Source organism: Polypterus senegalus, chromosome 6 (assembly GCF_016835505.1).
Source record: "Polypterus senegalus isolate Bchr_013 chromosome 6, ASM1683550v1, whole genome shotgun sequence".
NCBI lineage: Eukaryota > Metazoa > Chordata > Cladistia > Polypteriformes > Polypteridae > Polypterus > Polypterus senegalus.
In genome coordinates this window covers 81,686,875-81,701,584 of record NC_053159.1, presented here as the reverse complement: position 1 = coordinate 81,701,584, position 14,710 = coordinate 81,686,875, and the positions used below count along the sequence as shown (strand labels likewise).

The 14,710-nt window shown below is 38.9% G+C and overlaps 1 protein-coding gene across 1 annotated transcript in view; it reads left to right on the top strand.

Annotated features, from left to right (window-relative positions):
* Positions 1–14,334, top strand: part of LOC120531213 (angio-associated, migratory cell protein) — a 64,023-nt gene extending 49,689 nt beyond the window's left edge. Inside the window, exons 9-11 of the mRNA XM_039756423.1 lie at positions 446–536; positions 11,285–11,439; positions 13,443–14,334. Coding sequence (XP_039612357.1) covers positions 446–536; positions 11,285–11,439; positions 13,443–13,518 — 322 coding nt within the window. The 3' untranslated portion in view covers positions 13,519–14,334. The remainder of the gene's footprint in view (positions 1–445; positions 537–11,284; positions 11,440–13,442) is intronic.
* The last annotated feature ends 376 nt before the right edge of the window (positions 14,335–14,710 follow it).

Genomic DNA, 14,710 nt, shown 5'->3' with positions numbered 1-14,710 from the left:
TGCAAGTTCTCTTTGTTTACAGTTTTTGTTTTTATATTTTTTGATTTTGTTTTGTCCTATTGGGCTCACCATACATATAAGGTGTTTTTCTTTTGGTGTGGTTTTTTTTTTTTTTTTTGCAATTTTAATACTTCAGTGTTTCTGTTGCTGGCATAAACAGTCTTTTAAGCCAAAAAGGAATAGTATGTATGAAACGTAATGGAGGACTAACATGAAGTTTATCTAGTAAAAAGAAATGATCTTTGCTGATTTCACCACCGTGCTTTTAAGAGAACTCACTGAGATCTGACTCAGCATCTTGCAAATATTACAGATGAGACAATGCAAAATATTTACAGAGCTGGATTTAAGTGACGATAAAGTTTATAAATGAAGGAATGGAAAAACTTTTGTACACTTAAAAGTATTTCTTTAAAAAATATTTATAAATGTGTTTTCTTTTAAGGTTGCCTCTGATTGCTGTTGCATATCTGGATGGGACCTTGGCCATTTTTGATCTTCCTACGCAGACTCTGAGAAATAAATGTCAACATGAGGTAATAGGAGTTTCTGTCATTTTGTTTATGAATGGCTCATCATTTCCAATGCAATAATTTACATTTATTACATACATTTAGTTTGTTTTAAATTATATGTATACAAATTGGGGTTTGGTTTGGAGTATACTTTTAAACACATTTTAACTACTCGTTAATTTTTAAATACACTAAAATGCAGGGATGATCATGCTTCATAAACTGAAAAACTTCAGTCAAATAAATACACTAGTTTGTTAGATACAAATGTCTAATAGCTTGTTTTGGCCACTTTGGCCTTTAGAGCAGCGTGCATTTGTCTATGTATGGATTCTGCGAGGTACTGGAAAGGTCCTTCTGGAATGTTGTACCAAAAGAATCACATGATGTCTCATCTGTAAGGACTGAATAGTATTCCTGTTACTGCAAAACTTATGAATATTTTTTTGTTTAATATTGAGAAGGTAGCACTTACTCATTTACCAGCATGGTTCATTCTTCACGAAGAACCTCTTAGGAGTACAACATTTATTTTTGTAGTGCACATGATGTACAGTGCATCCGGAAAGTATTCACAGCGCATCACTTTTTCCACATTTTGTTATGTTACAGCCTTATTCCAAAATGGATTACATTCATTTTTTTCCTCAGAATTCTACACACAACACCCCATAATGACAACGTGAAAAAAGTTTACTTGAGGTTTTTGCAAATTTATTAAAAATAAAAAAACTGAGAAATCACATGTACATAAGTATTCACAGCCTTTGCCATGAAGCTCAAAATTGAGCTCAGGTTCATCCTGTTTCCCCTGATCATTTTTGAGATGTTTCTGCAGCTTAATTGGAGTCCACCTGTGGTAAATTCAGTTGATTGGACATGATTTGGAAAGGCACACACCTGTCTATATAAGGTCCCACAGTTGACAGTTCATGTCAGAGCACAAACCAAGCATGAAGTCAAAGGAATTGTCTGTAGACCTCCAAGACAGGATTGTCTCGAGGCACAAATCTGGGGAAGGTTACAGAAAAATTTCTGCTTCTTTGAAGGTCCCAATGAGCACAGTGGCCTCAATCATCCGTAAGTGGAAGAAGTTCGAAACCACCAGGACTCTTCCTAGAGCTGGCCGGCCATCTAAACTGAGTGATCGGGGAGAAGGGCCTTAGTCAGGGAGGTGACCAAGAACCCGATGGTCACTCTGTCAGAGCTCCGGAGGTCCTCTGTGGAGAGAGGAGAACCTTCCAGAAGGACAACCATCTCAGCAGCAATCCACCAATCAGGCCTGTATGGTAGATTGGCCAGACGGAAGCCACTTCTTAGTAAAAGGCACATGGCAGCCCGCCTGGAGTTTGCCAAAAGGCACCTGAAGGACTCTCAGACACAAAATTCTCTGGTCTGATGAGACAAAGATTGAACTCTTTGGTGTGAATGCCAGGCATCACGTTTGGAGGAAACCAGCCACCGCTCATAACCAGGCCAATACCATCCCTACAGTGAAGCATGGTGGTGGCAGCATCGTGCTGTGGGGATGTTTTTCAGCGGCAGGAACTGGGAGACTAGTCAGGATGAAGGGAAAGATGACTGCAGCAATGTACAAGGACATCCTGGATGAAAACCTACTCCAGAGCGCTCTTGACCTCAGAGTGGGTATATATATATAGTATATATATATAATTGCTCAAAAAAATTAAAGGAACACTTTGAAAACACATCAGATCTCAATGGGAAAAAGAAATCCTCTGGATATCTATACTGATATAGACTGGGTAATGTGTTAGGAATGAAAGGATGCCACATTGTTTGATGGAAATGAAAATGATCAACCTACAGAGCCCTGATTTCAAAGACGCCCCAAAAATCAGAGTGAAAAAATTATGTGGCAGGCTAGTCCATTTTGCCAAAATTTAATTGCAGCAACTCAAAATTGTACGCAGCACTTTGTATGGCCCCTGTGTTCTTGTATACATGCCTGACAACATCGGTGCATGCTTCTAATAAGATGACAGATGGTGTTGTGGGGGATCTCCTCCCAGATCTGGACCTGGGCATCACTGAGCTCCTGGACAGTCTGAGGTGCAACCTGGTGGCATTGGATGGACCAAAACATAATGTACCAGAGGTGTTCTATTGGATTTAGGTCAGGAAAGTGTGGTGGCCAGTCAATGGTATCAATTCCTTCATCCTCCAGGAACTGCCTGCATACTCTCACCACATGAGGCCAGGAATTGTCGTGCACCAGGAGCCACTGTACCAGCATAGGGTCTGACAATGGGTCCAAGGATTTCATCCTGATACTTAATGGCAGCCAAGGTGCCTTTTTCAAGCCTGTAGCGGTCTGTGTGACCCTCCATGGATATGCCTCCCCAGACAATCATTAACCCACCACCAAACTGCTCATGCTGAATGATGTTACAGGCAGCATAATGTTCTCCATGGCTTCTCCAGACCCTTTCACTTCTGTCACGTGCTCAGGGTGAACCTGCTCTCATCTGTAAAAGCACAGGGCACCAGTGGTGCATCTGCCAATTCTGGTATTCTATGGCGAATGCCAATCGAGCTGCATGCTGCTGGGCAGTGAGCTCAGGGCCCATTAGAGGACATGGGGCCCTTGGGTCACCCTCATGAAGTCTTTCTGGTTGTTTGGTCAGAGACATTCACACCAGTGGCCTGCTGGAGGTCATTTTGTAGGGCTCTGGCAGTGCTCATCCTGTTCCTCCTTGCCCAAAGGAGCAGATACTGGTCCTGCTGATGGGTTATGGACCTTCTATGGCCCTCTCCAGCTCTCCTAGAGTAACTGCTTGTCTCCTAGAATCTCCTCCATGCCCTTGAGACTGTGCCGGGAGACACAACAAACCTTCTGGCAATGACACGTATTGATGTGCCATCCTGGAGAAGTTGGACTACCTGTGCAACCTCTGTAGGGTCCAGGTATCGCCTCATGCTACCAGTAGTAACACTGACTGTAGCCAAATGCAAAACTAGTGAAGAAACAGTCAGAAAAGATGAGGAGGGAAAAATGTCAGTGGCCTCCACCTGTTAAACCATTCCTGTTTTGGGGGTCATCTCATTGTTGCCCCTCTAGTGCATCTGTTGTTAATTTCATTAACACCACAGCAGCTGAAACTGATTAACAACCCCTCTGCTACTTAACTGACCAGATTAATATCCCATAAGTTTCATTGACTTTATGCTATACTCTGATTAAAAAGTGTTCCCTTTAATTCTTTTGAGCAGTATATATATATATACATATACATATACATACACAGTGGTACCTTGGTATACGTCCTTAATCCGTTCCAGATCCTTGGACTTATACCAAACAGGACTTTTACCAAACAAATTTTTCCCATAAGAAATAATGAGAAAATGATTAATTCGTTCCCATGAAAAAAAATCCTATTGTTATTGGCATATTATACATTGATAGGGTTGTATAAAATAATTCAAACACTGCTTAATACTAAAATACATAAATACAAAAGCAATTAGATGAAATAAATGAAAATGACTTTTCCGATAACAATGAGTTTAATTTTACTGCACAACAAAGGAGAGCGTTACAGCTCTTCCAAAGGAGCCTCTTCAGGCGATTGTGAAGCACTGCCGTTGTTCTTCTTCTGGCAGTCTTCAATCCAAATCCCTAAAGCAGATTCCATCCAGACTACTGCCTTATTACATCCACATACAACTCGTTTTGCACCCTGGTTAAAAGGACACTGCGGCCGTAGATCTTATATTCCTTTCCTACTTTTTAAATAAAAAGAATCGTAGCCTTCAACAAATCCAAAACGTTTACCTTTTCGGCAATTGTTAACATCTTCCGTTTGCACTTGGGCACGGCCCCTGAAGCAGTAGCAGATCGTTTGGAGCCATAATGAAGGGCTTGACTATGCACAAAGATAAACACAAAAGAGCACAAAAGTTAACTCTTTACACAGCGAAACACGTTGATGCTGAATGAGCGAGATGAGACTTCCTGGTTAACACTGCATTCAGCACGCAGGAACTTAACTGCGTGCTCTGATTGGTTAGCTTCTCAGTCATCCGCCAATAGCGTCCCTTGTATGAAATCAACTGGGCAAACCAACTGAGGAAGCATGTACAAGAAGTAAAAAGACACATTGTCCACAGAACCTGCGAAGCAGCGAAAAATCCGTGTTCTATATTTAGTTATGCTTTCATATAAAATCCACGATAGAGTGAAGCTGCGAAAGTCGAAGCGCGATATAGTGAGGGATTACTGTACAGGTTAAAACTTGGCCCTTTTTTTTTGAAGGCGCGCGCCCGGTATACCACACGTGTTGTTATAGCACACGAGTCGTATACCAAGCAAAATATTTCGCCTCTAAACAGAACGTATACCAAGTTGGACTTATTCCAAAGCAGACGTATACCGAGGTACCACTGTATATATGTGTGTATGTGTGTATGTATGTATGTATGTATGTATGTAGTGTATGTATGTATATACAGTGGTGTGAAAAACTATTTGCCCCCTTCCTGATTTCTTATTCTTTTGCATGTTTGTCACACAAAATGTTTCTGATCATCAAACACATTTAACCATTATTTAAATATAACACAAGTAAACACAAAATGCAGTTTTTAAATGATGGTTTTTATTATTTAGGGAGAAAAAAATCCAAACCTACATGGCCCTGTGTGAAAAAGTAATTGCCCCCTTGTTAAAAAATAACCTGACTGTGGTGTATCACACCTGAGTTTAATTTCCGTAGCCACCCCCAGGCCTGATTACTGCCACACCTGTTTCAATCAAGAAATCACCTCAAAAGCTAGACATCATGCCAAGATCCAAAGAAATTCAGGAACAAATGAGAACAGAAGTAATTGAGATCTATCACTCTGGTAAAGGTTATAAAGCCATTTCTAAAGCTTTGGGACTCCAGCTAACCACAGTGAGAGCCATTATCTACAAATGGCAAAAACATGGAACAGTGGTGAACCTTCCCAGGAGTGGCCGGCCGACCAAAATTACCCCAAGAGCGCAGAGAAAACTCCTCCGAGAGGGCACAAAAGACCCCAGGACAACGTCTAAAGAACTGCAGGCCTCACTTGCCTCAATTAAGGTCAGTGTTCACGACTCCACCATAAGAAAGAGACTGGGCAAAACGGCCTGCATGGCAGATTTCCAAGACGCAAAACCACTGTTAAGCAAAAGAACATTAGGGCTCGTCTCAATTTTGCTAAGAAACATCTCAATGATTGCCAAGACTTTTGGGAAAATACCTTGTGGACTGATGAGACAAAAGTTGAACTTTTTGGAAGGCAAATGTCCCGTTACATCTGGGGTAAAAGGAACACAGCATTTCAGAAAAAGAACATCATACCAACAGTAAAATATGGTGGTGGTAGTGTGATGGTCTGGGGTTGTTTTGCTGCTTCAGGACCTGGAAGGCTTGCTGTGATAGATGGAACCATGAATTCTACTGTCTACCAAAAAATCCTGAAGGAGAATGTCCGGCCATCTGTTTGTCAACTCAAGCTGAAGCGATCTTGGGTGCTGCAACAGGACAATGACCCAAAACACACCAGCAAATCCACCTCTGAACGGCTGAAGAAAAACAAAATGAAGACTTTGGAGTGGCCTAGTCAAAGTCCTGACCTGAATCCAATTGAGATGCTATGGCATGACCTTAAAAAGGCAGTTCATGCTGGAAAACCCTCAAATAAAGCTGAATTACAACAATTCTGCAAAGATGAGTGAGCCAAAATTCCTCCAGAGTGCTGTAAAAGACTCATTGCAAGTTATCGCAAACGCTTGATTGCAGTTATTGCTGCTAAGGGTGGCTCAACCAGTTATTAGGTTCAGGGGGCAATTACTTTTTCACACAGGGCCATGTAGGTTTGGATTTTTTTTCTCCCTAAATAATAAAAACCATCATTTAAAAACTGCATTTTGTGTTTACTTGTGTTATATTTGAATAATGGTTAAATGTGTTTGATGATCAGAAACATTTTGTGTGACAAACATGCAAAAGAATAAGAAATCAGGAAGGGGGCAAATAGCTTTTCACACCACTGTATGTATATATGTATATGTATATGTAATTAATAGAAAAGCAGAGCCCATCTATGTAGAATCAGTTGAGACCAGTGATATAAGTTTAGATGACCAGGGATGACAGAAAAAAAAACATTCATAGCATCTTGCAGTGTTACAAGAGGTCTAACTTTGCAATATTCCTTAAATGAAAAATGCAGTCTTAATAATATTGTTAATTTGTCGTTTAAAGTTTAGATCAGAGTCCATCCTTTGACCTAAATTGTTTATTTCTGCCTTAACTTTTGCTGTTAAGGGATCAAAAATTATTTCTGATACCCTCATTGTTTCCATTTTACCAACAGCTAAGATTTCAGCTTTTTTCATTCTTTAGCTTGGCTAAACTACTACTCATCCAAACAGAAATACAAGTAAGATATTGGATCATGTCCCAAAGTGCAAGGTTTGTGGCATGCTATAGATGAGTGAAGTTGCGTGTCATCTGTATAACTGTGGTAGTCCACCTTGTGTTTCGATATAATGTGGCCAAATGGGACCATGTAGGTTGAAAATAACTGTGGGCCCAGAATAGATCCTTCTGGTACACCACATACAGTATCAGGGATCAGCAAACTACAGTCACCTCAGATAAAGAATTTTCTACCTCTTAAATAAGTTAAGGCACTACCAGTGAGACCCAGTCTTTGACTAAGGCAATTTTATAAAAATACTATTGTGTAGGGCCCAAAACTTTGAACTCGGGTCTGGGAGAACAAGAACAGATACGGTACCAATGCCAGCATTAACCCTCATGTCATTTACTACTTTAGACAGTACAGTTTCTGTACTTTTAATTTGTTCAAAACCTGACTGAAACTTGCAAAGAATAGAATGTTTATTCAAAAAAGCAGGTTAGAAATAGGTCTATTGTCAGAGTTGTCAAAGACGTAGGAGCCTTGATTACCTTTACTTGAGGAGAGGCTTAACAACTTGCAGCCTTCAGACAATCTTGGAAGACCCCCATATCTAATGTCAAGTTAACTATGTCAAGTATTCTATCCATTAGCACATTGGAGATCTTTGAAAAAGCCTGTAGGGACTGGGTCAAGGACATGAATGGAGAGTTTTAAATGAGAAATTGTTCTCCACAGTGAAGGAATTTAACTTGCTAGAAATGGTGTGCTGAGGTTCATCAGGATCAATTTTGGAGGAATGTATTTTATTTATCTAATATTGTTTATTTTGTGTTTAAAATTCAGGAAAAGACTTACTGGTTTTGCTAGATGTTTTCAGGAGGCATTTCATTGATAAACTTCTAAACTTGGTTCTATCAGTATTTCAAAATAAAGTCCTTGGGTTTCCTGCATCATCATTTACATTTTAGAAAAATAAGATTACCTCTCAAGATGGGCTACTTTTTTGTACTCTGCTGCATATGCCTTTAATATTTTATAGTGGATTGTTAATTTAGTTTTCCTTCATTTACACTTAGCTGTACACCATTTTCTCCTAAGATCAGACACTCTGAGTTTTCCAAAATATTTTAGTACTGGAATATTTCTGATTTTTTATTTTTTTTTTCAGGGACCACTATGTCGGCTACAGCTCTCATGTTAGCATTTGAATATTCCTCCTTACTGTCAACATTGCTGGCTGTGTTAGGGCAAGCACTAAATTAGTGTATTATCTATACTAATAAAAGGCAAAGCCCTCACTGACTGACTGACTGACTGACTAACTCACTCATCACTAATTCTCCAACTTCTCATGTAGGTAGAAGGCTGAAATTTGGCAGGCTCATTCCTTACAGCTAACTTACAACAGTTAAGCAGGTTTCATTTCGAAATTCAACACGTAACGGTCATAATTGAATCCTACTTACGTACATATATAAGTCCATAGCCTGCAGCTCAGTCGCCGTGTGAGGCGTGGTGATGGGGGATGCAACTTTGACTGCCTGCCAATATAAGGCCATCCATCAGCAGCAATCCAAGCTGTGAGAAAACAGTAAAAAGAAGGCATGTCAGACGTTGTGCTACATTTTCTGATGCAGCTAGAAGAAAACAACTTTGTGACGCTGCCACCAAATACTCGCAGAAAAATCCACAAATTCATAGGCTTGCTGCCGCTAAATATTCGCAGACAAATCCACAAGTTAATACTGGGAATGCCTGTTAAACATCTTGGATTCACGAGTAGCGATTTGGGTGGTGAGATGTCTATCGAGGTGTGAGTGGTTTCCATGCCCAGAGATGCCGCCTGCCTTTTCCATTCTCTGTGTTACATATTGCACTGACATATCAGCCTCAATCTTGATATCCAGAGGAATACTGTGTCTTATGTATTGAATGACTGGGACAGGTTCAAGGTGTAGATTGATGACGGTACAGGAGATAATTATACTACACAGGGGCACCATAACAGTGAAATGCTTAAGCCCTTCACCTATGCTTCTACGTGTGAGTTGATGGCTGCTGCTGAATTGTTCGGTTGTTGCTTTCAACTGTACCGAAATGGCCAAATATTTTACATCTTTGGAAAATCACAATGCCTCTTAAACATCTTAGATTTACACATAACGATTTGAGTAGTGGACACTTTGATATTTATGAATGTTTCATTCATTCTCAAAAGCTGGATGCGAAGTTATTGATGAAGCCGGCTGTATGCTTACAACGCTTGACAGATGCTGAATGTCACTTCAAGTCCTGCAAATACTAATGTAATTGAAACAAACCATGAAACTCGAACCGATTATGACAGCAGCAATCCAAGCTGTGAGAAAACCATAAAATGAAGGCGTGTCAGACGTCGTGTTACATTCTCTGATGCAGCTAGACGAAAACAACTTTGTGACGCTCCGCCAAATACTCACAGAAAAATCCACGTTCATAGACACGCTGCCGCTAAATATTCCCGTGTAGGTAGAAGGCTGAAATTTGGCAGGCTCATTCCTCACAGGTTACTTACAAAAGTTAAGCAGGTTTCGTTTCAAAATTCTACATGTAACGGTCATAACTGAATACTACTTACGTACATATATACAGCCATAGCCTTCAGCTCGGTCGCCGTGTGAGGCGGAGTTGCATCCCCACGCCTCCCATTTAATTGACTGCCTGCCCATATAAGGCCATCCGTCAGCAGCACTAATCTCTTATTTATAAACGGCGCAAATATATTCACATGTACTTAACCTATATTACAACTATATACACATATAAATTGGACACCCAGACGCACACAGTCCCCACACGTTCCCCAGTCCTTTATCTGAACTTTCTTTTAAAAGTTTATAATCACACGGCCTGGGAAGTCTGAAGTGAATTCGGCAACCAATCCTGATGTGCGCCGTGGACGTGTTTACTTAATTTACATGTAAAGAAGCAATCTCACCGGCTCGGCGACAGTTCCTTAAATATACTCGCAGGCAAATTCACAACTTCATAGAGACTCTGCTGAAAATGAAAGAATGCAAGAAAGCAAGGTAAAGAAACGCAAAGAATCTCTTATTTATAAACGGCGCAAATATATTCACATGTACTTAATCTATATTACAACTAAATACACATAAATTAGACACTCAGACACAAGTGCCACCCCCGGTCCCCCTTCCTTTTTCCACATGGCCGCTGTTCACACACCTACCACGTGGTTGGCTCCCAGCCTATATACATTAACGACCTCCCGTGCTCATGTGCCTCCTCACTCACTTCCATACTGTCCTCAGCTGTTCGTGCTCACTGCTCCCTTCTTCTTTACTCCACCGCTTCAAGCCTGTTATTGTTTGCCTTGCTTCACTTCTTCCTGCTGGTGACTCCTGCCTTTTCGTTTACTCCACCTCTTTACTATGAAACTTACAACCACTAAAACTTTGTAATGGCACCAGACTTTAGATCGAATCTCTGCACAAGAACCTCATTGAGACAACTGTCTTCACTGAAACATGCTCAGAGAAGACTATATATTTATTCCTCGCATCCCTCTCATACCCTCTGACCTCCCATTCCAGTTCAAACACCTCCAATTTCAAGTAAGGGTCTGCTTCGATATGACAATAAATGAGTCACAGGGCCAGACTCTAAAAAAGGTCGGCATTGACTTGACACAAGATTGCTTCTCACATGGCCAACTGTACGTTGCATGCTCAAGAGTAAGCTCAGCAGACATTTTACAGCCTGAGGGCAGAACTGCAAGCGTTGTTTACAAAGAGATCTTTACATCCTAAAAATGTGTATTTCTCATAAACAACATTTACAATCATACTCATCATTCTCAATACTAAAATAAGCCTACGACAATTACATTGACAGTCACGTTCCATTTTTTTTAAAACGTTACCTTTTTTTTTCATAACTTCTTTAACACACTACTTCTCCGCTGCAAAGCGCAGGTATTTTGCTAGTTCTGTAATATTTAGTAAAGTCACATTTATGGTCTCAGGACAGCACAGGTGTATTAGAATGTTAGGGCAGCTTGCAATAGCAGTTAAGTTAGACTATGATCTGTCATTATGGTGCTAATATAGTGCATAGCAACGGAAAATTATTTCCTATAATGGGTTTTTAGTTGACATTAAGACTAGAGCTAGAAGAATTATTGGAGAAGGCATATGGACCAACAAGGGAACTAATAGGAGCAGAACAGGCCGCTAAATAAAATGTGTAATTGTCTTGTCTGTCATTGAATGAAGTAAAAATCAAATATTGTCCTGGAACCAGCCTTGCCTTTTAAGTCTACGTTTGCATTTCTTTGTTGTTTACATCAGGCAGGCATTGTGCATTTGCAGTGGGAAGATAATTCATGTCTAGTCTACACCTGTAGTCTGGATGGATCAATACGAATATGGGATGCTCGCACAGGAAACTTGGTTATGGACTACCTTGGACACACAGCAGAAATTCTCGATTTTGCCCTTAGCAAGTAAGTATATACAGTAAAACAAAAGTAATATTGTATTTTATACAGTAATTCTAGTGACCGAGATTAGCTTTTAAAATCATTTAAGTTTCTTGTGCATATGAACTAAATCACAGAAGAGTTAATTAATGGTGAAAAAGTAACTGAGTAATTTAGTCCTGGTATAAATGCACATGTATGACCATTTGCTGTTTTAAAACTATGACTAACCTTTTCTGACATTTAAAAAATTGTGTTACTCCATGAGGACAGTTAAACACATATTGATGATCATAACGATATTTCATTCTGATGAGCTTCTTGCTGCTATGAAGTTTTTCTGAGTGTAGGATAAGTTCAGCAATTAGTCAGAAACAAACAATAAGCATATTGGTGGACTAGAGAAGATAATTGGCACTAGCACGTGAATCTACTTTGCATGGATTTAAAACCTCATTGCTGCCACACTATTCACAACTGATAAGATCCTCTATCCATAACTTTTTCCATTCCATGATTGAGTCTGTTATCAGACCTCAAGTTTTCTCTGAAATGCTTAGGGGACCATTTACTAAAAGATTTGGACACTTTCACCATGTTACTTCTGCCGCTTGGTTAATAATGTCCAGATTATGCTATTTACAACTGCCATTTATGTCCTGTAGAAACTTATGTGTGGTGTGCAGGTTTTGTTTGTTTCTCACATACCACAGCTGGGAAGTTTTTATAGTTCCCTCCCTATCAAGTTCCATTTTTCACTATTGAGATGGTTTATAAGGATGTTAGCGATTCTGTTATATTGAGTTTAAACTGACAAACCTTATTAACAACAAGAATAATTCAAATCTGTGTGGTAAAATTTAATTGCCTTATATCACCTGATTAGATACTAAGGCTGTATGTCCAGAAACAACAAATGCTTTCAGAAAAAAATAAAGTACTAGCATGATTAGGAAGCAAGCTGCAAATTATGGGTGCTGCTAGTACGTCACTGAGCCAAGTAATGAACTTTGGAAAATCCAAAATTTGGGGGCATTTCAAAACAAAATTTCAAAAAAATTATTGTGTTATCTGTGGTGGGCTTGCGCCCCGCCCGGGATTTGTTCCTACGTTGCGCCCTGTGTTGGCTGGGATTGGCTCCAGCAGACGCCCATGACCCTGTGTTAAGATATAGAGGGTTAAAAAATGGATGGATGGATATTATTGTATTGTAGCAGCTCGCAGACCACTTATCACAGGCAAGGTAAGAGAGCAGCTGTCTGTGAGGTTGTCACAGGATAGGCAGGGCTAGATGCTTGAGTGGCAGCAGCATCCATTGATAATGGAAAGTGAGGACATCATTTCACAGCCCTCAGGAGGGTTCAGGAAAGAGGGCAGAGACTTTTTCTAAGTAAAGGGTAAATAGGAAACCCCTATAACTATTAATGTGTGTCTTGGCAGTGATGTTGGAGATTGTGATAATGGAATGCAAAAGGTGCCGGAGACGGTGGATACCGTGATACCAGTGCAGTGTAGGTGACCACTGCATTACCCTCAAAAGGGCATGCTTTTGCCTTCCATACTCACTCACTGGATGTTTTTACCCATGTGCAGCTGGTTTAGTAGTTGTTACTGAATTTTGCCCATTGCCCCACCAAATTCCATCCTGTACCTTTCACATTCTTGATCATTTAGGATGTGATTCATTTTCATGTTGCATACCATTAGATCTATCAATGCCTCTTTTGTCTCTCAAGATTTCATGTTTTGTACTTTTATGTCAGACAATTTTTTTTATATATAGTTCTTTTCTGGTTGTGTTTTGCATGCCACAATCGCCTGTCTTTTTTCTTCAATACAGGACTACTTTCCAAAAACTTTGTTTCACCTCTGTGCTTTTTATTAACTTTTTATATAGTTTTTTATTTCGCATATTTTTTTGCAATTTAACTTTTGGATTCAAGGTCTCTGTTGAATATTATATATTTTTCAAATAATCTGCAGATAGACATAAAACCTTCTTTTTTTCTTTTTTTTTCCCCTCTCAGAGATGCTTCAATCGCAGTGACTGCCTCTGGAGATCAAAAAGCCAAAGTTTTCTGTCTTCAGCGACCAGACAGATAAATATTTCTGTTCTCAAAGTTTCATTGAGAAATCAGTATTTTCTGGGCAACTTTCTTCTTAGTACAGCTTGATTTTTTCCAAAGGATGAGTGGATTGCGTGTAATTGGAGAGTCAGAATAATAATTAATCTCAGGACGTATTTGAAATTACACTTTTATTTTTTATTGTATTTTGTCCAGTTTATGTATCTCATTATGTCTGTAACAGAAGTAATAAGAGTATTTTTAATAGGTTTTGTCATTGCACAGGACTCATTAAACAAAGTACATTACTGAAATTAATGTTTCTAAGAGTGGACATTATCAGATAAATACATTTGTGTTTTTTAAATTAACGTATGAAGTGTCCCTATATAAGTTTTGAAACTTATAAACCAATCACTGTACATCATTTATTCAGAATTCACACAGTAAAAAACCCAGCATGAATAGAATGTTTTATTGCTATGTGATAAGAGTTTTTTAAGATCATTTTTAAAGTTTTGTGTGTCTTCATTACACATTTTATAACTGGAACAAGAAGCAATGTTTAGTAAAAAAAAAAAAACGTTTTTTGCAGACTTAATTTGATTTGATTTGTTTTTCTACTGTTAATGATAAGCTGAGACCATTATGTAAGAAGGATTAATATTTTGAAGACTGTAAACATAATGCTTCCTGCACTTTCATTTGCAACACAAATATTTTAGGAATATTTGGTCTGAAAATGATACATGAAGTCTAAATCACTACAGCCTATTGTATTTCTAATATTCATCTTGAGTGTATATGGAATGTTCCAGTTCATTTCAATAATAAAATACACTTTTAGTTAAAACTGTTTAGATTTGCCTTCAATCACTAGTGTAATGACCATTCTATATGGACAAGCACATTAGATGCACTGTGTTTGAAAAAACTACTTTGCCATCAGTCTAGAGGTTCAATGAGGACAAATGTGTCTACTGTGTGTTAAATATTTGTTGTAAAATGTTATAGCAATTTTAAGATTTTTTTTTTTTTATGGCGGGTGGGGGTGTGGTTTAGTTGAACTTGAATGACCAATGTAACAATCCAACAATTATGCCATTTTTAAGTTTCAGTTAAAATATCCAATTAAAATTATGTGTAACAACCAATGAATTGCTATTATGCAAGAACATCTTAAAGGATAAATTTGATATTCTTCAAGTCAGTTATTTCTTCACTAACAT